Genomic DNA, 25,542 nt, shown 5'->3' with positions numbered 1-25,542 from the left:
TGAACTATATTATTCCATGCCACACGACGCCTTGATGCAGAGCGGAAAAGAATGAATTTGTGAACACAACGATGAGACGGCTTTCACTTCTCCATGTGGTGTTTCGATGGAAGGTATTCTGGAGTTGCTGTCTTTCTATCTGCACTCTACATTCGTTTCCTGGGAAGGTAATGTATATGCTCAACGTTCAGGTGTTTATATAGGGTCTCGAGTAACGCTTCATTTGACTCACATTTTTTTGTCTAAGGTGAACAGAGCCATAAACAGGTACCTGCGTGGATTGGCTCACAAGGCCGTGAGGAACGTGGGTGATTGCCTAATCTTTGTAACGGGCTCAATTACAGCAGAAAGGTAGTGGAAGTGCTCAGTGCGTTCAAAGAGCAAGGGCTAGGTTTTAACTTTTCGTTTGAGACCCGAAAAGAACCCAAGATCCCGTTCCTAGGCCTGCAACTTGTGCTTGGCAGATCACACGTATGCTGGAAATACATGCCCCGATCTGTAAAAGCCTTCCAGGCTTTCATTCGTGCCATTCAAAACTTGCAAAATATGGCAGCGGCTTTTCCTGCGTCCACACGGCGGTGATCAAGTCTTGCCAACACCTAATAAAACAAACTGTGGATGATAAGGTAAAAAAATCATGAGCCATTCCACTCTGTGAAGGTGGATGACAAGCGAAGCTTGCAGCACACGACAGAGAGGTGACACCAAATTTTGAAGAGAGCTACGAACACATTTATTGCCTTGATAGGTGGTCGTTGGGGCGAAAGCTACGTACAAACATTTATTTTTATACATCCGCGTTCCTTCGTGTCATACATTCGTTATACACATTCCTGCTTTCATTTCGCTATATACTGAGGCAAACAATTTGAGACGGGAGTCACTGCACCGACCGGAAGTGGGCCAGTGCCGTCAGCGCCTTAGCAGATGGAGGGTCAGTATGGGAACGCTGGCATGATGAGCGGCAACGGAGCCAGCTGTGCGGTGTGCGCGGTCACGCCTAGGTGCGCCAAGTCAGCAGTGGTAGAAGACGACGACGAACGCGCGAGCAGTGGCACGAGCCATTGCTGATGATGATAGTTTTCGGTCACAGATTTGTTGAGGGACACGAAAAGAGCACGGAACCCTAGCCATAAACAGCTTCGCTGTGAAAAACTTCGTGAAGCTGGCTACCCAGAATCTGTTATTACAACAGCCAGCTTGAAGTGCCTCAGGGCCATCAAGGTAAGAGCGCAGTGTGCACCAAACAAAAGGGTAGAGAACCGAATATGTGGTAATGCCGCATATTCGTGGGCTTTCGCATCGTCTAAAAAAAGTGGCCTCCCGATGTAATGCTGATGTTTGAACCGCTAAGAACAAGCTGGGCGCTATTTGTCCATCTCTTCAATAGCATATGCGCAGGAAGGGGATGCCAAAACAAGCTCAGTGTACCATGAGACATAGCATAACCTTCGTTCCTTCTTCCTCTAGTGTTGCGCACCTCATTCTTTCTTCATGTGGACGAAAATACATCGGGCAGACAGGCCGCTGCCTAAACATTAGACTTAGAGGGCACCACCAGCTCCCTCAAAGGGTTACCATATTCGCATCTTGCCACACACTGCCGACAATGTGGATGGGAGCCCGCTCTGTAAGACACATCATTCTTTTTCCAGCACCCAGATAGGACAACTAGGCAGGTTGTAGAAGCTTTCTACATAAAAAAAAATGGTTCCACGTGTGTCAGCCAGCCCTCGATAAACCTTCACACAAGTGAAACAGCATATCTCGAACAATCTTTTTGGCTGCAAATCGAACACTATCAGTGCCCACAAAATAAGGACCTGAGTCAGAGCTTCTTTCTATATCTAATGCTTTCAGAGTTGTTTTTTTTTATGAGCATAGCCGTGCCACGAATAAAAATTATAGAACTTTATTAGACTATTTAGGGGGTTTGGAGCATGCTTGCCCAATGATGTACTTTGCTTTGGATTTGTTTCTACTGATATATAGGCGTTTTTTTCCGAGAATAAAGTGTTGTTCGAAGTTGTGCTCATCCTGTCTGGTCTTCCTTCTTGTGTCCTCGCTTTTATTTTTTGCTTTAAGTCAAGTATGGATACGTATACATGCACACTGCGGCCACAGAGGATTGCCACCAGGGTTTTACTATTTTGCGTCGTTTTCGCCTTTACGGAAGTTAGTTTATCGTGAAGTCCCGCAGTCCTTATTTGCGCAGGCATAGCAAAAGAAATTCAAAAGACTTGTACAACTGCATTGCATCCGCTTAACTTCCTTAAAATATTATTGTAATATCAGCGTAATGACTTCAAAAGACTCACCGCGAACAAGAACGTGTTCACTTCTTCCATAATGTCGTCTTCGGAAAGGGTAGAGTCTTGCAAGTGATGCCTTAGAAGAACATCTAGGAACGCTTTCGAATATTTGTAAGTCTGGTCTTTCTTGTCCCCGTTTTTTTCTTGTCTGAGTATCTCTTTTCGTTTTCTAATAACCTTTGTTGCAGAAAGATAAAGGAAGAGATATTGATCAAACAAAGAAATCCAGGAAAGCATATTTCGCAAAGCTCAACGAATAAGACGCTTGGCAGTTTACGAGAAACTTCGCTTAGACCTTTCCCTTCGTGTCGTACATTCAGCTAAAAGAAAAAGAAAGAAAGAAAGAAAGAAAACGAGGCCAACAGCGTGGCTAATGCTTCTTGCTTGTACAACGGCAATGAACATGGCGATTACTACAGCAAGGACTTAGTGCTTCTGATAATTAAGCTTCTTTCATAAGAATTTACCCTTTTATTTGCCATGTGCTATTCGGTGGTATACGATGGGTACTGTATAACTGCTACTTGCACTACTGCGGCTACAGAGCGAGCATTAAATGACGTGTCACAGTTTAATTCTCTTGCGTCTGAAGAAACTTCTTCCATTTATGTAAGACCGCCATTCACAAAACATGAAGGCGACTCACTCGCAGGTTCGATAAAACGAAAATACCAAGTTCTCTTTAGTTATACTCTTTGATGCCTGCCACGCGGGCGACCGCGGCCACATTCTATCTGAAGAAAAAAGAGACAGTCGCCCAGCAGTCGCGGCGTTCCGCTGGCCGATGGATGGATGGATGTTATGAGGGTCTCCTTTGGAACAGGGCGGTGGGTCGCGCCACCAAGCTCTTGCTATTATACTGCCTAATGTCCTACCTAGGTTAAAAAAGAAAAAAAAAGAAAAAAAATCATATGAACTTCCACAACCAAATTTTCTGATCCCCTATTGCGAACTTTGCTTTTGTACGTCTCCGTTTTTTGTCGTTTCCCTACTTTTCTTCCACCAATCTTCCAATTGCCTCTTGCTAGTCTCTATTGCGGACACGTTTACTTTTCCACTGCTCTCGTTGAACCCAAGGGCTTCAAGGAGGCCAATGGTGCCTAAATCAACGGCTGGGCTGACGTCTTCGCATTCTAACAAAACATGCTCCATCGTTTCTTTAGCTTTACCGCAGAAAGCACATGCTTGTTATTCCTTCTTATAACTCGCTTTATAGGTGCGTGTTCCAAGGCATCCCGATTTCGCTTCGAAAAGTAATGAGCTTCCCTTTGAGTTATCATTAATTGTTTCTTTCCTGATTTCGTTTTTTCCTCTTAAGTAGTTATTCATGGCAGGTTTCTTTTCCATTGCCGCCACCCATGAGATTATTTCAGCCTCTTTGACTTTCCACTTCATGTTCTTTGTTGCTGTGTTGCCCACCCTACAGGCCGCATACTTGTTGGTAAGCTTCCTGGTTCTTTTCCTCCAATGTGAATCAATGTTTTTCCTCTACAGATACCTCAACACTCTTCCAGCCCATTTACTTTCTTGCATATTGTTCAGTCGTTCTTCAGAATAAATTTTACTGTGAGCTTCCCTCACTTCAAAACTAGTCCAGCCCATATCACCCTGCACAGCTTCCTTTGTAGTCTTCCCGTGAGCGCCCAATGCCAGGCGTCCCATCGACCTTTGGTTCCAACCGAGTCTTGATTGTACCCCCGATTTAAAGCAAACAACCGGCATTTCCAAAAGTAAGTCCTGGAACCATTACACCTTTCCACATACCCCGGAGCACCTCGTACCTATTGCATCCCCATAGCGCTCTGTGCTTCATTATGGATGCATTTCTCTTCCCCTTCTCAGTTATTGATTTTTTACTGTGTTTCCATATATCTGTTGCCTTCGTTTATCCATACATCAAGGCATTTATATTATCTTACCCGAGGTATTTCCTGGCCCTGTATTGCCGCTGTCTGTTCACTCTATTCGTTGAATATCATAAGACCTGATTTTCTAACACTCAACTTCAAACCTAAATTGTTACCTTCCTGTGCACAGATATTAGCCAGACGTTGCAAATCACATTGCTTGTTAGCGAGCAACACAATGTCGACCGCATAAAATAAAGCTGGAAGCTGCTGCTCTACTACTGTACCCTACTGGTTTTATGAGAGATTAAACCCGATATTACTTCCTTCTAGCGCTCTCTCTATCCACACCATGTACATCAAAACCAGCAGTGGGGATAAAGGGCACCTCTGCCTCAGTCCCTTGTTGATATCAACTTTCTCCTCGCTCCTCATCCCTTCCGATTCAAAGCAAACGGTATTTTCTAGGTAAATCTCTCTCGAAAGTTGTAGAAAATCGTCACCTAAGCCTCCTTTTTCCAGAATATCCCACAAAATGTTGCGGTATACGTTGTCATACGCTCCTGTAATGTCTAAAATGTCCACATATAACGGTCTGCTTTCTACTTTTGATATTTCAATACACTGAGTAAGAACAGATAAGTTATCATCCAAACGTCTACCTATTCTGAAGCCATTCTGAAGTTCTCCCAAAATGCTATTGTTCTCTGCCCAGGCTTGCAGCTTTAATTTGCTTGCCTGCAATGCTGGCCTTTATATTACCAGATGTAATGGTTGATGGCCTATACGAGTGAATTCCATCTTTCTCCCCCTTGCCTTTATAAATTTAGTTCCTTCTACTTTGTCGCCAACTGTCTGGTATTCGTCTATCTTTTAAAGTTTTTTACACTGCTTTCACCAGAGCTTCCTTGCTTTTTGGTCCTAGTTAATCAATCAGCCTAACGGGAACCTCGTCTAGCCCTGCGGCTGTGCGCTTAGGAATTTTCTCTTTGGCTTTCTTCTAGTTGAAACATGTCAGCACCAGCTCCTTTTCCACCTAGGTCTCTTTCATGCTTTTTTTTTCTGCAAATACAACCTGGTCGTTGCCTTGGAAAGATTCGGCTGTTATTTTTAGGATGTAATCTATTGCCGCTTCCCGTTCCAGTTTGCTTCCATCTTCGTCTAGGATATGTTGTTGGATTGTTGTTGACCTCCTTCCTAATAATTTTATGTGGTTCCAAAATATTCTAGGTGCGGCCTTCTTTTGTCACGTGTTTCTGACAACCAACGTTCACTTTCACCTTTTATCGTTGCTTGCACCAGTATGTTAACTATAGACTTTTTCTCCCGGTATATTTCCCATTTACTGGCTACTTCATCCTGCGGCAACTGCGCCTTCTTTGCCTGCCTGTGCTCTCGGGATGCTTTCTGTCGTTCGGCGATCGCTTCTCGTATCTCCCTGTTCCAGCAGCTTTTCGGTTTCTTTTTTTTCTTTCCAATGAGCATGTTGTTTCTATTTCCGTATTCCTGTCGTTATTACACTCAGAAGCTCACTATATTCCCACTCTTTACTTGGTCATTTGACAAGTTTGTCTTCGACTCTAGTGACTACATTTGTTGTTTGTTCAGCGTTCAAATTTGGACTGGCCATTTTGCGCTCCTTGCTCTCGTTTCCAACTACATATCCCATTTTCAAAATGATGCGTTTATGGCCGCTGTGTGGGTGCAGCACCACCTGGTGGCTAAGCGCCACTTTCGCTACCGACCATGCGGCCGGCTGCAGCGCTACAGCGATCATACTTCTAGGATACTGAATAGTTTTGTTAAAAAAGCGACAACTGAGGGCCGGAGTTTCCATTAGTCGCATGAAAATGTAAGCATCGATGAATGTTACTTACACTGGGCTATTAAACCACTAAGAGAATTTTCAAAAGCGGTTAAATATAGCATCCGCACTTTCGTGCCCACTTCTGCGACGTCGATGCATTCATTGTACTCGTTTTCTTATTACATGTTCAATTCTGTATACTGCTTTTGCACAAGTTTACAATTATTCTGCAGTGAAATGAATTTTACATCGCAATCAGGCATTGATCACATTCGGCTAGAAACACGGTATTTTATTCAGCTGCACCAAATTTTGAAAAAATTGCCTGCGACAGACAGGAAAATTCTAACCCTTGATATAAAACACTGAATAAGGCTTTCATTGCTTCTACGAGGAATCAAAATGCTTAATTGAATAATTAACATAATTGCACTAAACAAATTTCAGTCAATAATTTTAAGGCACATATTTCAATCTACAAGTTGCGGTTGGTAAGTCTACTAGGCATATCGACATAGAACGAATTTTGAAATCGGCACTGCTTTCGTGATATGCGCCGTCAAACTGGCGGTAAAAAATTCACTGTTTTTCTACTTACTTTTTAAAAGAAAACGCTGTTTTATGCATTGAGGCACTAACGTTACTGGAACGACAATACATTTTGTTAGACACTTCAAAAAATTAATATCTCGAAACTAGCGTAGTCTTGAGAATTCGTTCTAAACCGATATGCCTCTCATACTGCTAGTTACAGTTCACAGAGTGAAATATGTACCACAATCTGATTCATTAAAGAAGTTAATGAGCCCAAATATGTTAATTATTAAAATAAGCATTTTGTACTCCAGTAGAAGTACCGGCCGCCACGTCGAGTACTCTAGATAGAGGGTTATAATTGCGCTACCTGGTAGTGACAATTAAAAAAAAAACCCTGTGTGAGTGTGTGTATATATATATATATATATATATATATATATATATATATATATATATATATATATATATTTATATATATCGAGGCGTTTTAACCATAACTTTGGAATTATCTATGGTTTCCTTCTTAAGAATGCACCTGGCACGAGATCGCCAAGGGGCGAGAAAAGAAACAGAAACGATTCGAGTTGTCCTATTGTTGGATACAAGGTAGCACAAAACCTATCACGTATGTGTTCTACTGAGCAGTTGAGTAAATCTGTCAATCTCTGAAAACAATTCAGCAATTTTGCCACCGTGGTCAACACCTCTTCACTACTTTCGCCTTTCATGTGTTCAGGCAATAAGATATAACAACCCACATGATATAACATCACTTAATAACAGCTTACAACCGCCGATTAATTCATTAACGGCTCGAATTCTCCGTTGAGAAACAATGAGAAGCGATCACGGAGCTCAGGCATAAAAACTTGCTTATGTGGTACATATGAGTAGAGAGAAAATGATTCTCAATATCTGAATAATGTCCGTCGGGTTATAGTATGGCAACTGAGCTTTTATCATGCGTGTGCGCCCTGTATGCTAAGTGCTGGTGATGAGCTACTGACGCGCTCTTGTGTGGCTCTGACCGATAGAGATGGATCTGGCCCTATGCTAAGGGCGAAATTTTTCTTACACTGCTACAGAAGTGCATAGAACACCGATCGATTGTTTATCCCACATGTCCTGGTTTTCATAAACATACCTCATTGACAAAATTGTTGAGGTCCTTGGCAGCCCTTGTAAATTTTCTCTTTTGTCTAGACAGGTTGTAGGCTGTGTTCCACCACAGCCATGGCTTGCTCAGCCTCTCCATGCCACAGTTCAGCAGACTGCAAGCGCTCGCGGCGACACCAGAAAAGCTCAGTCAAGTACTTGTAACTTTCTTTTTCATGCAGTACAGTTTAGATACGTATTCAAGACTCCTTACAGGCCCGAAGAATGGATATTTTATGGGATATACTTACGTGTGCAGGTTCTTAAAGTAGTTATGTTGACTGGTCCCCTGTGCACCCAGCTGTATTCCCATGGATGACTCTAGGAGAAATAAGAGCGCTGTGAATAAATGGAGTACAACTTGTTGCCACGGCATTACAAACAGCTACGCAATATTCTTCTTCCGTGGCTTTTTGAAGATGTTAGCCAGTGTTTAAGAAATGCTGGGCTGTTCCTTCAGAAACGAAGCCTTGCGTTATTCATGGTTTAGTTTCTCTTTCCTTCTGTACTTTCTACTTATAAGTGTGTCTCTTAACTATTGAAAGCGCGTGAACTTACAATGAACCCTCACTTTAACGAAATTGCTTTAGTCGAAGATTTATGAGGCGTCCACTGCCAATCTACCTAGACAGGAGCAGATCATTGAAAATGAAGTGGCGCTAGGCTCCGCTTAGAATGGAGTGCTACCGGGACACGAGACGGTTCGGCGCAGCGTACGCGGTGGCACTTCGCTTTACTTCGTATCAACCTGGATACACCAACGAGCGCTGCGAAGGCCGTGTAATTAACGCAAGAAGTTTGGCTAGTTGGTGTTGATGCATTTGCTGTGACATAGTTACTAGCGCTAACAAGACTAACGGGAAAAAAGGTGGGACAGGATAGAGTGCTAGTCCTGTCCCACATATCTTCTTTTTTTCGTTAGTCTTGTTAGCGCTAGTAACTATGTCACAGCTGCGAAGGTCACTCCGGGAGGTGAAGGCACATCCTTGGGACGGGGGCTACATCCGAACGATCATAACCGAGAAACTGGGCAGCTGCTGAAGGACGTGAGCAGCATTTTTCTATTCTAACGTATGCGCTTATTGAGCACAGTTTTTTTTCAACGGGCTACGTTTTACGAGCCATCGGACTGTTGGAATGCATTCCCCACGTTACGACGGCTTTTTTAGAGCCTCTTGCTTTAAAGTAAATACCCCTTATAACAAAGTCCACTTTCATGACACCACAAGAAGTACTGCAGCCTATTTTGCACCCCCTCCCCCCCCCCCCCTATAGTATCAGATGATATTGGATGCATTACTAACCTCACCACACAAGAGGTATACGATACAAAAGAACTCTGTGCGCCCGAAAGCATATTTGCTGGGAACAGGAGCACTGAGAAGCCATTATTAAGCATAGCGAATATTTGAATTTCCAGAAGAGGGACAAAAATTACTTTGCTTTGAAATGAAGCACTCTGATTTCAGAAATGACATTTTATTTCTCTGAATATTCTATTCAATAAAGGCCGCATTATTCGAGTGCATCGCAAATATTGGACACTGGCTGCCATGGAATAAAGCCCATGTATAGCTCCTTTCCTTTCAGCCAATTCCCGGACTGGGCCTGGAACCATTATTTTAAAACTTAGCCTCTCTATCTTTGTCGCGCTATCTTGTGAGCCAACTGCTTAATATGGACGTTCTCAGTTGTGGCGACTATCTACTATTTGCTCATTTGCAAGTTGTACAACCGAAAAGATTTTAATATATCGCTGCGGGCATCTAATGAAACATGTTTTTATACTAACTTTCCTAGCTGTGTACCGTACTGAAGGATAAAAGTATTCAATATAACCCTCCACTTTCGAAGCTCATAGGTATCGAACATTACCATTAGATTCGCTTTCAGCCAATTGACTCTTTAAATACCGTTAACAACTCTTACCGCTTGCTGCTGGGAGTGGCGTTCACGAACAGTTACTTCTGTCGTATGGGAATGGCCGAGAGCGCGATGTGCGACTCCTGTAGGTGCGAGGAAACCATCGAGTACATATTGTGTATTTGTCCTCTCTACGACGTACAACGCCTTTCTCTCCGGACAACTTTAAGCGGACTGGACTCGAGACCGTTCTCTGAGTTAAAGATACTCGGATCGTGGCCACATCGGTCACTGGCACAAAAAGCGATTCATGCACTAGTACAGGGGCCATATAGCGTAATACTATTCCAATCTGTTTTTATTCCAGCCTCTTGAGGTCAAATTTACGTAAACCCTTACGCAAGCATTGAGCGGTGGCCGGCAGTGTTGTCTGAACAGCCCAATGAGACGCTCTCCTCGTTTATGAAATGTAACTTTGCTTTCTCAACGATTAACATTGCCTACATTGAGCGTTTTTTTTTATTCTATTGGCTTACAAGAGGAGAGGAGCACGCTTAAGTGGAGAGTGGTACGATGGGGCCGAGCCAGCGCAGTGAAAATAGATAATCGGCTGAAGAGGGCGGTACCGGCGTCTGCAATTGTTCTGCTCACCCGTACTTAGCTTGCGGTGGCTGGTGCAATGACTGGGTAAGAATGCCGCTAAAACGGAATCTCAGTAAAGAAGAGTAGGAAGAGCGATCTCATAAACGTACCGGAAGGGCTCGATAACATTACACTGCCATGCAAAAAATTTTATTACACACAAATAAATCCATGCTCTCGGGCAGGTTCGAGTAGTCAGTGCCTGAGCTAACGGCGGGCAACCATCTTTTATTCCTTATGGAATGGGGCAGTCTCCGGCTATGCAAAAAAAAAACTAATCACTTTTGTTCGGCATCTTAATGCTTCTTTAAGCCGCACATCTCACTTTGACGCGATGAGTTTTCGCGGCTTTGTGTCGCTGCCTTATGGATAGGCGAAGTTGGCGCAGCCCGAGAACTTTTGACCAATAGCCGAGGGCTAATGTCGAAAAGTCGTCTAAATCAGAAATAATGTTTCTTTTGTTCGATCTAATCACGCATATTCAGTGCGCACACGTTATATCAAATGGGGAGCTATCGCGGTTTACGTGACGCCGCGTGACAGACAGGCGAAGTGGGGGTGGCACGAAATTTTTTTCACCAATCGTGGAGGGCTCATCGCAGAATAGGAATAGAAACGTTTTGAATAGTTTTACGTTATAGCGCTCCTGGTGCGTGATAATATAAAGTTATTTCAAACTTTTCTATTCCCATTTTCTCTGTCACAAGCTACTCGCACCTGCCGGAGAGCAAGGGTTTATTTGTATATAACAAAACGTTTTTGTGTGACCGTGTTACGTTATCGATCCCTTTCGGCCCGTTTACTACATCGCTTTGCCAACTCTTCTTTGCTGAGGATCCGGTTTGGCGGCATTTTTAAGTGTGCGTTGCACGCCACCGCAATTTTAGACAAGCCACTGCAAGCTAAGGGGAAGTGGACCAATCGCAGACGCTGGCACCTCCCTCTTCGTCCAGTTATCTTTTTTTCAGTGCACTGACTCAGCCCTATCGAAACCTACTCCACTTTACCGTGCTTCTCTCATCCTGACAGCCAATTAGATAAGAAAAATCGCTCAATGTAGGCAATGTTATACGTTTTGAAAGCAAGTAAAAGTGACCTCCTATAAACGACGAGAGCGTTTTATTGGTCTGTCCAGGCAACGCTGCCGGTCACCGCCCTATGCTTGCGTTGGTGGATACGTAAAGTTGACGTCAGGAGATTGGAATAAAAACATATGGGAATAGTTTTACGTTGGTAGGGCCCCAGTACCTGAAGTGAGCCGCTCTCAGAGACCGCTTATAGTGTGCCTGTGCATCCTTCCCCGTGCGCTCAGTGCTCCCTCTTTTCCTCATTCTCTTCCCCCGTTCCCTTACTCTCAGCGTAGGGTAGCAAAGCGGACTCTCGTCTGGTTGACCTCTCTGCCTTTCCTTTCCTTGCTTTCTCTCTCTCTTAACAATTCTCAAGTTAAGTGCATCCTCTTTAAACTCGCTCGTCACTGTAAGATTTCTATTGATGACTTTCCAACAATACCAGTAATTAAGAAATTGTTCTGTGTCTATAGTTCTTCGTTCAGAGTGGATAGAATGCGTAACTTCCAAATGGGATCAACTATAACGTCCGTAGTCGGTGTGAATATTTACCGTGCCCTCTCGATTCACATTTATTTGCCCACTAAAGTATCCTCCTTTTCAAAGTTTCACTCGCCTAAGAGGAAGCGTACGTCTTCTCTTTGTTGAGTCCTGTCGGTAGCTGTGTCGTAGGGCGTAGGAAATTCGCTTCTAATGTATGATGGAACTGTTCACGAGGGGCTTTCCCTCTCTTCCTGGCTCCTTCATTTTCATTTGATCAGCTGCCGATGTAGGTGGCTCATACCCAGATCAATGCACAAAACAAAACTCCGCCCCGATTCCACATATTCAACTTATTGATTTCCTTTCTAAAACTGAGCTGTAACGATGCGCCTCCTTTTTTTGTACCTAAATGCGGAAACATTCACATTGTGTTTCACAAGGTAAAACGGTATTTTGCGTAGAGCTCATTTATGCTTTCTTTTTGACATAATTGTCCGTCTTTACTTTGCATATACAGGGTGTCCCAACTATCATGGATAAAGATTTAAAATATGCAAATGCCCCGTAGCTGGACAGAACTAAAATAGTGTTATCTGGAGATACTCAGATTACATCTTGCATTCCGCCTAACAACATAAGTAGTCTTAATTAATTAATCAACTTTTCAAATAATAAATTTAGATGAAAATTGTTAACGAGTAAATTGTACAGTGACATGAAAAACTCCCAATACAGCTTTCTGCTTGCTCAATATGTGCTACATAAAAGTGTTTTCTAGAGCGTGAAAGAAGCCCGCGAATACACGCAAAATTGCCTCGAGCGGCCAGTCGCACGACAATTTATAGGGAGTTTTTCATGTTGCTCTACAATTTTCGCATTGACACTTTTAATCCAATTATAATATTTGAGAAGTTGATTAAATAATTAAGACTATGTCTTTAGGCGGAACGCAATAAATAGCCTTAGTAACTCCAAGTGACGGCAAGCAACACTACTTTGGTTCTGTCTAGCAGCGTGGCATTTGCATACGTTTAAATTTTGGTGCATGATAGTTGGGACACCGTGCATACAAAACAAGGAATACCCGCCGTGGTTGCTTTGTGGCTATGGTGCTGGGCGGCTAAGCACGAGGTCGCGCGATCGAATCCCGGCCACAGCGGCCGCATTTCGATGGGGGCGAAATACAAAAATACCCGTGTACTTAGATTTAGGAGCTCGTTAAAGACCCCCTGGTGGTCTAAATTTCCAGAGTCCTCCACTACGGCGTTCGCCATAATCAGTTCTGGCGCGCAAAACGCAATAACTTAATTCTTTTCAAAATAAAGAATAAGTTATGCGATAAATTATGCAGAACGCATGCGTAATTGGGACGGCATGCTTCTTTAAGGTGCCCGGCAAAACAACGTTTACCGGAACCCCTGTAAGACAGGCTCCCGCCCCTATTTATTCAATATATTATTACCTTCTTTCCTTTAAAGATTGAAAGGAACGGGGCAAGGACGCTGTTTTCTTTTAACATCATTTCCCATGCACAGAAGCCTGCACTACCCTGTAATGTTTACACGGAGAGCACGCAACCCTCTACACATTTCCTCATTTAGGAGAGCTCAACATAAAAGACAATAATAAAAAGTTTTGACTTAGCGTCACAATGATGTTCTTTTTTTTATTCACATTAGAGACAAGTGTCTTTATTTCTTGTTCCTATCTTTAGCACATAGGAAATAACAAATAAAAGGCAGCGAGTTCCGTAGACCCTCATGGTATTCTGTACATCAGAGAACATTATAGGGCATGTCTTCCGGATTGAACTCTGATGTAAAAAAGGACCTGCAATCCGACATGAGGCTAGTTTGCTGACATTACACGACATTCGCATCACATTTAACTATGGCATTGGCAGTGGCTCCAGCGATTACAAATGACAACGCTTTGTAAGGCCACGTCCAGTTACATACATTTGGTTGAGTAAATATCGATGCTAAATTGTCATCAGCCAAGCTTTCGGGCAGCCATACCCTTTATCTGTGGAGAGGCATTGATCTCGCTACACAGTTCGCCTCGAACTATACAATACACGTACTGGGTACGTTAACTTCGCGCGTTTGTGATTCCAAGACACCGTGTTTGGTATTAGTTTTGTGATTCGCGGGATATTGTTTATATAAGCTGCGCATTTACCGCACAGCACGTCGAGGGTAAAGTGTGTCATCATGGGAAACAGGTCGACGAAGTCCAAGTGCGACGAGTCTCTGATCTTCTGCACCAGTACCCGGGTCTGCTCGTTGAATATGCCTACGCAGCTGTCGAGGACGCGAAAATGGAATGCCGGTGTCAAAAGCTTCCTTCGTGACCGCCACTTGTTCCCTGTGCTGGTAAAGGAATACATGACAAAGTTTTGTGAGGTCCTTTTGAAATGAATTTGTGGATATCTTACAGCTGTCAAACATCAAATTTCCTCCCGAATCCACAGTGACTTGTTAATTCCAAAGAGAATGCAGAGAGGAAAACGTCGTGGCTAAGCTCCTTGTTCTAATGAGAGAATGGCTGGAAATTGACACATGCAGGCATCTGGAGCAAACGAAAGATGAAAACGAAAAGATAATATGTTTAAACCCGTCAGAAATATGAGGTGCTGCAAGTGGATGGGGTGCACATATATGCGTAGCCTCTGTAGCCTTCTATGAGACCATTGTACATGAAATGTGCAGATTGCACCGCCACTGTGCAAAGGCAGTATACACATATATACAGTTCGTGATGATCTGTTCAACAAAGATTCGCGAAGTTACCTTATATGTGTCTATCTACTTTCAGATTTGACTTCATGTGGTTAACGTCGCCCGTTAACTTAACATGCCGACAAATTCTGAATGGATTTACTCATGTTTGAGTAACCAGAGCAGTTCATATTGTTTTCTTACTGACTGCTTTGATCTTTCTCCCGGGCAACTGTTTTCTTTTGAAATACCACAGTTCTACGATGTACGCCTACTGAAAGAAACTACTCTTTCGCTCTATATGTTATTTTTATAAGAGACACAATTTCACTACGCTTGTAAAGGCTCCACACCACCGTCGCAGAGTGTCATGACACCAATAATCTAGAGTATTGCCACCATTGATATCATGCACAGGTGACAGTACGGAGGGCAATCACAGGGCGCATAACGCGATCAGTTTGTTTTAGCGCGGTTTTGAAAACTTTCAGAGTGAACTGACCTTTTGCACTTTAAGAATTAAAACCCTGCTACCAGCGCAATTGCACTCCCGCACTAAGGAAGTGATGATAGCTTTAGCTTGTGCTCATACGTATTGTCCTTTACAAAATATCGGGTTAGCAGAGACGCGGACGGCAGCAAAGCAACACTAGTAGCGACGCATTGGGATACATGTCCACCCACGGCGCGTTCGAAATACCTTTGTGAGGCATGGGCGTTCTTGTCGAAGAAAAATTAAAAGATGTATGTATATTAACGATTATCTCACTGATGACACTTACGAAAGCAGTGAAGTATATATAAACGTGACTGACAGTTGCAACAAGAGCACTGTGTTCACGCTGGTTACACAATGCGCCAGAAGACGGCGCCATAAACGTGGCTGCTCTAGAGTCACTGGAAAAAAATTTCAGAGTACCGCAAAGGTCGTGATTTGACTGGCAACACTGAGCGGCCACCGCCTTATACCTTCCAAGCCGACCGCATCGCGGGAAGGCCGCCGTGTTGGAAGAGCTTCATATTCGCTGACACATCGGGTTGAGTGTTTATTGAAGTGCAAATACTTTGTGCCCGGAGATAATGGTTGCTAAGAACGGAAAGAAAATGTTATTTTGTGCGAAGTAATGCAGCCGGTGGTTGTTTTGCACGCCGATCGTGTTTACTGCTGGAACTGTGCTACGACTGTGGGCAGCAGCTTAGTGCTGCTATCGGGAGCTTAGGCATGCGTTTTTTTCCCCTTCCGCGGAGCGAGATACGAAGGAAACATTTCGTGACTTAGAGCCGCAATGAGGCAAGCTTGTGCTTTTGGGCATGAACATCGTGGACCACCGCCGGCTTCTATTGAATGTTTCCAAGCAGGACAAAACTAACACCTGACAGTGTCACAGGTACGTATGTTCATTGTATAATTTCACAAGCTAAATCGGATACATTTAATTTAGTTTGTAATCGGATACCGCGCGTTCTTGACTCTGCCGGGCGACTTCGTCCACCGTATACGCAGGGCACACATGTGATTGCCGTGTGCACACCGGTGTTTGGCCGTGATCGTAAGACGATCTGTGCACAGCAGGTGTAAAAACCAACTTCGAAGACCATTTTTCGCACTAAATCTTGTGGAAGGCCAAAATGAGCCATTTGCGTGATTACAGTTACGTATATGTACTTCTGTACACTGATAATTAGTGAGCGTTTGCTACACTGCGATTTATGAACGCAGCTTTCTAGTGCGTTTATGAGTGACTACTCTTCTCCACTTATTTATGACTGTTTTCTTAGTATATTAGAGGCTTGATTGCGCAACATTTGGACGACCTTGGCATGTTTGGCACAACCTTGGCATGTTTTCTTAGACTGCCAAGATTTGCTGCCTGTGTAAAAAAAAAAAAAAAAAGGCAGGAACGCCTGCTGGTTACGCAGCACTTTTTTCTCTAAGTTATATGGGCGACGTATAAAATTCTTGTGCTTTTAGAGCGGTTTATGTAACAAGCATAGTGACAGAGTGAAACTAAAGGTAATGGGTATTCTGTTGTTTTGTATTTCTTGTTATGCATCAAGCACAACATTATTTGGGTATGCACCGTAGCATTTCAACATAAAACATAATATGTATGCTGACTTCAGTTCATTGCATGTGCTCGGCTTACAAGCTCAAAATTTTAGGCATTTGTTGTGAATATCACCTGGCCGTTGGTTTTAACCTCAGAATGCGTATGTATAAATGAGAAAAGGATAAGTGGAATGCCCATCCACTCTAGTCTTCTGAAAGTCTTTAGCACAAAAGTGGTCCTGCAAAGGTTCGTTGTATGGTTAGAAGTGTGATGCTGGTCACCCTAACGCTGGGCTGCCCAAGGAGGCTCGCAGGGCTTTTTTGAATGAAGCCCTGTTTCAGACATGTGAAACAAGAAGATGGAAGATAGTTGTAATAATAAGTTGAAAGACCCAGCTAAAGAGACGAAGAATAGGTTATAAAGGTTTAGAAGCTTACACAGTGAGGCAATTAAAATAGCTCAATTGGGATATAAACACGCATGCGGCCGCAAACACGCAGCTTCAAGAATTGCTTACATTCAACCCATTTCTATTTGTCTGCCAGAAAGCGGCCGTTATGTGGACGCACGACATGCACTGACCATGTTTTTATTGACTGCGATCGTCACGGTCTGCGAAAAACAAATGCCATATGAGTCAAGTGACTCGAGGCGAGTGCGCGCTCACGTGTGCGGAGAAATCATGCGAGTACCTGGTGCACGTGAGGACGCAGAATTCTAGCGCAACAAGTGTGCCTTCGCGTGCCACGACCACGGAATAACCGCGTGTGTTGAGCAACAAACGCGTACACGTGTACTCGCGTCAAGCGTGTAAGACGCGAACGATCCTTGCAATGAACTCCTATTTTGCTAGCATCGCTAACACCGCGTGCACTTCGCTTAAATATCTTCTAAAACAGTGCCGAAAAGCACAAGCAAGGTGTACTTATACCTCGCACACGCGGGTGTTTTTTGTAGGCTTGAAGTTCTCCCGGCCGATTCTGTGTAACCACTCAGAAGGACGCTCTCGGTCATTTTTCCCGGTCGGAATCGAGAAAAAAGTCTTTCCAGACTCGGCTCGGTTGCTGCATCCAAAGGCGCAGCAGCCAGGCATGATTTCCTTGCAGTCAAACGCGAGCGCGACAATCGGAACACAAAAAAACGTAGGGAACCTGCGCTGCCTGCGCTCTAACTCAGCCGGCCTGCCCGGCGCTTGGAAGGTATATGGCACCCCAAAGTCATGTGGTACGGCTGGGCCAATGAACGCGTCGGCGGCGCGGAGAAAACGAATGCGGTACTCCGAAAATTTTTCCGGTGACTCTAGGCTGTTCTAGGGCAACACCCGCTAAAGAACTTAAGGCCTTCTGGCCGCACCCTCTCTGTTTGAGCTACGTCACGCAGAAGAGGCCCACACAGAAATTCCGTGCAGCGTGCTACGAAGCTACGAGCGGCGCACCGGTGTTGCAAATGAGACGCCGAAGACCGAGTGGGCGACGACGGCGATAACGATTGGATTAATTCCGGGAACCCTGCCGCTCCTTGCATAGCTTTGGGGTTAGAAAAGTCCCGGCATGCTGCGACATGCTTCCGAGCGCACTTTTTTTCTGGACGTGAACCGTGCATGTAGTCTCTGCGTTTGTGCTGCGATTGCGGTTGTGAGTCCGGCAAGCCTTCATTGCCACGGAATGTGGATTACGTTCATGCCAGGATATGCCTAATAAATGCTGCGGGACAAATTGCTGGAGCAATTACAAATCGGGGCCGAAAAATAATGCGTTCGTCTTTCCGCAAGATCAATGTTAGAATATTGGGTGCCAATGCTAAGGCAAAGAAGAGAAAAGCTGGAATTCTGCGGAATAAGGTAGCTGTTTCTTTTTAAATAGTTGGACGAATGTTTTGTATCTCCATTGCTAAACTCATTTGAGGTATTGTAAATATGTGGACTGCGGTACTGTGTGTAATAATGCCTCGAAAACGAAATTATTCGTTTAGAGTCTAATCTAGACTGGAATAAATACATGTGTCCCAAATGGGAAGAAGGGCGCATCGGTGAAGTTGTCATAAGATATGTGCTATGCTGCAGTGCTAACATTTTGTTGAAGAACTTTTGTGGTCGCATGAACGGCAAACTCTCTGACGCCTACGATAAATCAAGTCAAAGAAACTACTTTGAAGAAGAGGGCAGCACTGTGACTTTTCAATATAAGCCATGCTCCCTATCGTCATTTACCCGAAATTCGTTCTCAGTCCTAAGATTGAACCCTCTCATTATTATAGGCGGGCCTTTTAATAATGCAGTGCGTAAATAGTTTTGCATAAATAAAATAATCTTGGAACACACTCAATTCTCTGCGGGCCAACTGCTCAACTATGCCTAAAAAACAATAACTGCGCTCTGGTTAACGTTGCCCATACGGGCACGATACCTTCATTCAACCCGTATCCCCGAGCACGCCGCCGGCCTCTTCTCCGTGACGTCGCTCGCCGAGTGCTCAGGCCTTCTCTTGTCTCGGTGGTGCTGTCTAGGGTGCCTCGGTGCCCTCCTCGCCCGCCGCAGCATGCAAGTAGCGGCGGGCGAGGAGGAAGTCGAGGCGCCCTGAGATGCTCACGTTTACGTCTCCGGTAAACCGGTTATATAGACGAGGTAAAACTCTCTAATGGATCATTCATGGCGAAAGGACAAGCTTAACCACACAAGGTGCGACCCTGCTGTCGGAAGGCAGGAAGAAAAAAAAAAGCAAGAAAAACACGAAAGGTTCTTCGCATAAAGCTAGACGACTGAAAGGAGTTGCGCTGACATGTTAAGGTGTCCATGTTGCACATGGTGCCACTGACATTTGCGTTTCTCCCCTCAATCGTTGCTTCAGGTGCAATTTGGCGAACGCGAAGAAGCAAGATGCAGATACTACGTGCTTTCGGGAAGCAGCTGCGTTTGCTGCGGCATGATATTCTGACACCACGTAGCCAATGACGTCATAGGCGAATGACGATATTTTTGAGCTGCCTTCAACATTTCGGCGCACACCTTTGCGCCTTTTTCTGCCTTTTCTTGTAACATATACAGTGTGTACCCCGTTACTTGTGCCAAAGTGTTTCTCTTAGAACTATGGGAGTGCCACGTAGCTGGACAGCACCAAAGTAACATGACTTGCTGTCGCTTGGACCAAGTAGGCCTATCTTAATTGGGGGTGGGCGAATAGTGATTTTTGAGAGCGAATCCCATACGAATCGGATTGCGAATCGAATCGAATATCGAATACTTTGCGCATAGCTCTAGAATAATGAAAAACCATAATCACAATGAAAACGAGGTGCACATCGCAGTAGTCTTAAATTTAGCAAGCTTCTGTCATTACATAGTATCTTATGAAGCATTGTTTATTAAAAGCACAAATGGAACATTAGGAGCAAACAAGTAGTTTCTCCGGGTGCACAGGGCTCTGTCATCGCTGTCTAAATAGACTGTAAAGTATGGCTACTTAAGTGAGGTTGCCTGCTTCACTACGCAAGTTCTGATGTCTTATGTCAACTCTAGGCCCGCAAGGGGCGAAAATTCACCGTACTTTTGCTCCAGTTTTGTGTTTATTCGGGCGCAGTTAACGTTTTCAAATATTCTAAAAGTATTCGAAAATATTCCCATCTACGATTAGTGACTAGTCGATCCGAAGACCAAATCGAATAGGAGACTATTCTATTTGTTATTAGGAAATTTCGAACATTCGCACACTCCTACTATTTTCTCCCATTTCGCTTAATTAGACAATCATTTATTATTAATTAAATAACTTGTCATATTCACTTCTCAAATATTTCGTGTTCCTCAGCAGTTGCCTAATCGGAGCAAAATTGTCTTTCAAAAGTAGGCCATCACGAAAAATTCCCAATTCATCTTTCTGTTGCTCTATACGTGCTATATAAATGATCTTTTTTTTTTCAATCCTGACAGAAGCTCGCAAAAGCTCGTGAAAAGTAACGCACGAGTAGTCACGTGGCCCTTTTTTGTGTTTTGCGGGCTTCCTATAAGGCTTGCCAAAACACTTTTATGTAGCACGTATTGAGCACCAGAAAGATGGATCGGGAATTTTTCGTGATGGCCTAAAATTTTCTGGTTGACAAGTCATATGCTCTGATTGTACTATTTGCGAAGTTAACTAATTGATAATACCTTTTAATGTAGATAGGCAAAATACCAAAATATAGTCTGCCTAGCTTCAAGCAACGCTTAAAAAAAGAAAAAACCAGGCAAGCTCGCACTCGGTCGTGCGAGGTTTGAAACAGCGAAGCTGGTCCATTAGGGCCACCTCGTTCAAACGCGGCAGTCCCGCCGGCTTGGATGGATACTCGCAGCCGCTTGTCAAGCTGAACTGCGGTACCTTCCCGCGTAAGACCGTCTCAGGACAGGTCCTACGCAGCCGCATCTCGTCGTTGTCTGTGGCCTCCGGAAAGATGTCTCGCAGCTCACACATGCATTGATTGCCTTGTGCACGTTTCTCGACAGACCGAAACGTGTTGATTGTCGTTAGGTTCGAGTCAAACCACAGTCGATTGCACACTCGGCAGGAACGTCCAAAGTCCAACGAGAGGAACTCATGTTGAAACCGAGCGCTGGCACCCCCGGTTGAAGCGCGAGCTCGGCGTCGCTCGTACACGGTCTCCCGCACTGCTGTGTCTTGGCGTAATCGTCGATGCTTCGCAGCAATCCTGGCTCTCTCTCGACTGGCATATTCTGGTTCTTCGCGTAGTCGCCGCTTCTTGGCTTCGGCCTCTCTGGCCAATTAAGTAGGTTGGATCGGCCCGTCATTGCCGTTGTTTCTCCCGTATCGCAGCAAGTCTAGCTTCGCGATGCGCAGCCTCTTCGTCAGCAGTACGAACTTTCCTAGGCCGCCCCAAGGCGTTAGCTGACCGAGTGCCGCCGAGCACACGCTTTCATATCCTTTTCAAAGTCAATGTCATGCGCATTCCTAACCGTTATCACAGCGCATGCGCAGATCTCGGCCCGGTGGCGAAAGCGGCTGCGCGCAGTGTCTCCGTGGGTGGGCGTCGGTGAAGTTTTGTGATACGCGGTCCATTTTGCGCCGAGCAAGAACAGCTTTGGTGTTAAAAACATTACCTTGGTTTAGCACAGCTACGTGACATTCGCATATTTTAAAATTTGGCAGAAGTTACGTGGGACACCCTGTATATGACACACAACGAGCTTCAGACAAGATCCTTCAAATAACAAAGCAAACATTGAGCACAACTTGTTATCGAACGTAAAATCGCCATGCTATTACACTTATGACTCTTACTGTGATATTGAGACTTCGCATACGGCAAGTTCTATAGTCACTAAGGATGCGATAGAGTGGAACGCGATAGCATTCCAAGATCTCTGTCTGCTTCTGACGGTTCCCGGCAACTGCAGCTTATGTAACCGTAGTATTTACTGGGAAACGCCGGCGGCGAACGCTATGCCCGAAGGCGAGCGTTCTAGTAAAAAAGTGGCATCTTACGTGGGCCACGATGCTGTAGGGGGCCTAAGGTGCGGCGCAGGCGAGCGCCATCTAAAGGTGTTTGCAAGGAACCGGGCGCGCCGTTTTATGGCCTCTGAGCTTTTCGCGCGCCGGCGCACTTATATATGAGTGGCCATAACTGCTTCATGAATGTTAGAAATGAAGGAAAAGACGCTCGTGCTTGGGTTTCCGCGTAACAAAATAATGTCTACTGGTATTTTCAAATTACAATCCGACGCGATCCTGTCTGTAGGTTGTGTTTAGGTTTTATTTTACAATTTTTCTGTTGCATGTTAGTTTGAGGAATTCAATTAGTTCACTAACGTCTCTGCGCCACGCAGAGGGCCTGGTTGGTTGTTTACCGGAATAATTTTTCCCCAAGCGACGTCCGACGGAGAAGTCAGATTTTTTGCGACACGGAGCGCTTAACCTATCGCGTTTAAGTGGCGCTAGCACCATGGAATGGTGGCAGTGATAAACGGCGGGAGGCGGCACGGCCTTCGTCAAATGTGACACCACAGTCAGAGACGTAGTCACGCTCGTATGTATGGTCCCTAGGCCAATTAGTGTGTCTTCATGCAACGGAATCTGAGAAAATCCAGATTTTTCGTCCTAGTCGAAAAAAAAAAAGAAATCTCGCACACCGGAGCAGTGGGAGACCCAGCTCACCAGCCTCAACCCTTATTACCGGCATCAGCTGGTGCGCAGGGCAAGGCAGGCGACCAGACCACAAGGCTTCCTGAACTGAGGAGGCCCCTCGCAAGGAAGGCAATAACACAACTTCGACTGCTCTGACTAAAGTTCAGTCACCATCATCCTGCGAACTCTGCCTCTGTGTCCTCGCAGCGAAGCATCTGGAAGTCTTCAGATTCACAGGAATTTTTCTGCGATCCACGCATATTCATAGCCTGGCATCTTTCATTTTGATGATAAGTAACGGACTTCCCCAGTCCATTCGTTCCTTTAACTTAGCTATGATGCCTGCCTTCAGCAACCAGTTGAGTTGTACAAAAAGTGGTTTCAGCAGAACTAGGGGCATGTATCCTGTCATCTAGACGGTATGTATGGCGTTTTCTCGGAATATCCTGCTGTACAGCTATTGAAGGCATATCTGGTGCCGGTGAAGACGTCCTTGCATTGCTGTATGAATTGGGCAGTCGCATGTCCTGCCATTGCATCGACCAACTGGATGAAAAGTCCCAAGAAATCGCTCTGTTCGAGATCAATACTCACTTGTTCCTTTTATAGGAAAAACGAGTCAACATCGGTTGCTGCCTTGCCATCATTTGGGAAGCTCCTAAGTGCATGACGATTCCTTCCCCATATGAGCGTAGCATAGAGTTTATCTCTCTTATTTGTGCCGCCGGCCGAATGATGGGGCACATACTGGGTGGCAACAGGTTGACTTGTGTACTGGTGTGCACCTTCAGGTTAAGGTACTTGTTGCCGACTCACGCTTTCGCTACCAAGTCACGATGGCGTACGACGCTGTGTACAGATACGTCAAGGAACTGTGAAGTCTTCGACAGTGCTGATTTAGGCCAATTAGCTGTTCCTCTTGCAACTTATGGCAAAATGGCTCCTGTCTCGCATCTTCTGCAGGTACGGCCATACGTCGGACAGTTCCTCCGGCCATGCTCATGAAGACCCCTACGATATCAAAACACTGTCGGTGGATCAGTTTCCTTAGGACTTGATTATAGAAGTTCGAACTGCCACTGTTCGCGTACCCAGAGTTGATATTGTGCGGCCGATAAATCGGCTGCCTTGTACTACATATGCTCTGCTCTTGCCAGTGTCAAATTATTGTCCGGAAGGAGCTTCTTGCGCACTTTGTCGTCGCTTGTTCCAAATACAATTTGGTCATGGATTATCGAATCTACTTAACACTGGAGTTGCATGATCGTGCCACCTGCGTTAGGTCCCACACGAAAGGTTCGAAAGACATACCTTGTGCTCGGACCCGTTGATTATATAGGTACCACTCGTGTACTTCATTCACCTACGCTACGCAGTACTCATCCCATTTTTTTCATTACGGTAGCAAAGTCCTTTTTCTGCTCGTCTTGGGTAAACGTGAAGTTGGTCGTAAAGTACATCGTCACCAGCCAAGCTGAGCAGGATGGCAGTTTACGTTTCTTCTTCACGGGGCTTGTCTCTCAGTGCCGAGTTTGTTAGAAGAGCTGAAACTTTTGCTGAAAACAATTATATTGTTTAGTGACGTCACCCTTCAGGTGTCGCGGCTCGCGGAGCTTTCACTAATTCTATACTGGCTCCTTCTGTAGCGACTGAATGACGACGCTCTTTGAATCCCACTTCTGACACTGTGGGCGCTATATAACGTAAAGCTATTCCAAAATGTTTTTATTCCAATCTCCTGACGTCAAATTTGCGTAACCACCGATGCAAGCATCAGGCGGTCGTCCGCAGGGCTGCCTGAACAGACGAAACAAAAGCTCTCCACGTTCATAGGAGGTCACTTTTGTCTGCTTGAAAAACAAATAACATTGCCTACACTGAGCTATTTGTCTTATCTAATTGGCTGACAAGAGGCGAAGAGCACGCTCAAGTAGAGAATGATTCGATGGGGCCGAGCCACTGCACTGAAAATCGATAAACGGATAAAGAGGCTGCTGCCGGCTTCTGCGATTGTTCTACTTGCCATTACTTAGCTGGTGGTGGCTGGTCGAAAATCGCGGCGGCATGCAACGGAAGGTTAAGAATGCCGCTAAAGCGAATCCTCAGCAAAGAAGAGTTGGCAGTACGACGTCTTACACGAGCAGGAAGTGTTAGAAAACGTTACACGGACACGCAATAAGGTTTATTATAGGCAAATAAACCCATGCTCTCCGGCAGGTGCGAGTAGCCAGTGCCTGAGCGATCGGCGGCAGCCATCTTTTATTCCTGTCGGAACGGGGCAGCCTGCGGCTATTCAGAAGAAAATTCAGTTTTGTTATGTATAGCAATGCATGTTCAACGTGCACACGTCAATTTGACGCGGTAAGCTTTTGCGGTTCTGGGACGTCGCCTGACAGGCAGGTGAAGTGGGTGCAGCCCGAAAACTTTTTATCAATAGTCGAGGGCTAATGGCGAAGAGCATCGAATCGGAAATAACTATTTTTCATTTGTTCGGCCTAATCATACATAATCAGTGTGTTCACGTCATATCAGATGGGGAGATATCGTGGTTTTCGTGCCGTCGCATGACAGACAGGTGAAGTGGGGGTGGTCCAAAAAAAGTTTTTGACCAATCGCGGAGGACTGACTGTAGAATTTCAATACAAAGGGTTGGAATAGTTTTACATTATAGCGCCCCATGTGTCGTACCGTTCAACGAGACAGTGCCATGCAAGCCAATCAAGCCAAGTGTAAGCCGATGAATGCCGTCGTGGTTTATTCATGTGCTTTATTCGCTGCCCTATTTATACACGGCAGTTAGGAGAGGGCAACATGCTTGAGGGGATTTCTGGGCGCACGTGTGTCAAAGCAGCTGTCAGCCGCGCGTGTACTGTGGTAGCGGTCAGTTCGAAACTGTGCATCCGATGCGCTCGGCTTTATCAAGATCGACACACAAGCCTTTTCAC

The 25,542-nt window shown here is 44.9% G+C and overlaps 1 protein-coding gene across 1 annotated transcript in view; it reads right to left on the bottom strand.

Annotated features, from left to right (window-relative positions):
- Positions 1-25,542, bottom strand: part of LOC135912464 (cytochrome P450 4C1-like) — a 93,334-nt gene that overhangs the window by 20,606 nt on the left and 47,186 nt on the right. The window contains exons 4-7 of the mRNA XM_070534441.1: positions 13,895-14,016; positions 7,910-7,979; positions 7,648-7,774; positions 2,319-2,489 (exon numbers count right to left, since the gene is read on the bottom strand). Coding sequence (XP_070390542.1) covers positions 2,319-2,489; positions 7,648-7,774; positions 7,910-7,979; positions 13,895-14,016 — 490 coding nt within the window. The remainder of the gene's footprint in view (positions 1-2,318; positions 2,490-7,647; positions 7,775-7,909; positions 7,980-13,894; positions 14,017-25,542) is intronic.

The sequence above is a fragment of the Dermacentor albipictus genome, chromosome 1 (genome assembly GCF_038994185.2).
Source record: "Dermacentor albipictus isolate Rhodes 1998 colony chromosome 1, USDA_Dalb.pri_finalv2, whole genome shotgun sequence".
NCBI classification, from domain to species: Eukaryota; Metazoa; Arthropoda; class Arachnida; order Ixodida; family Ixodidae; genus Dermacentor; species Dermacentor albipictus.
This window is presented reverse-complemented; position numbering and strand designations above follow the sequence as displayed.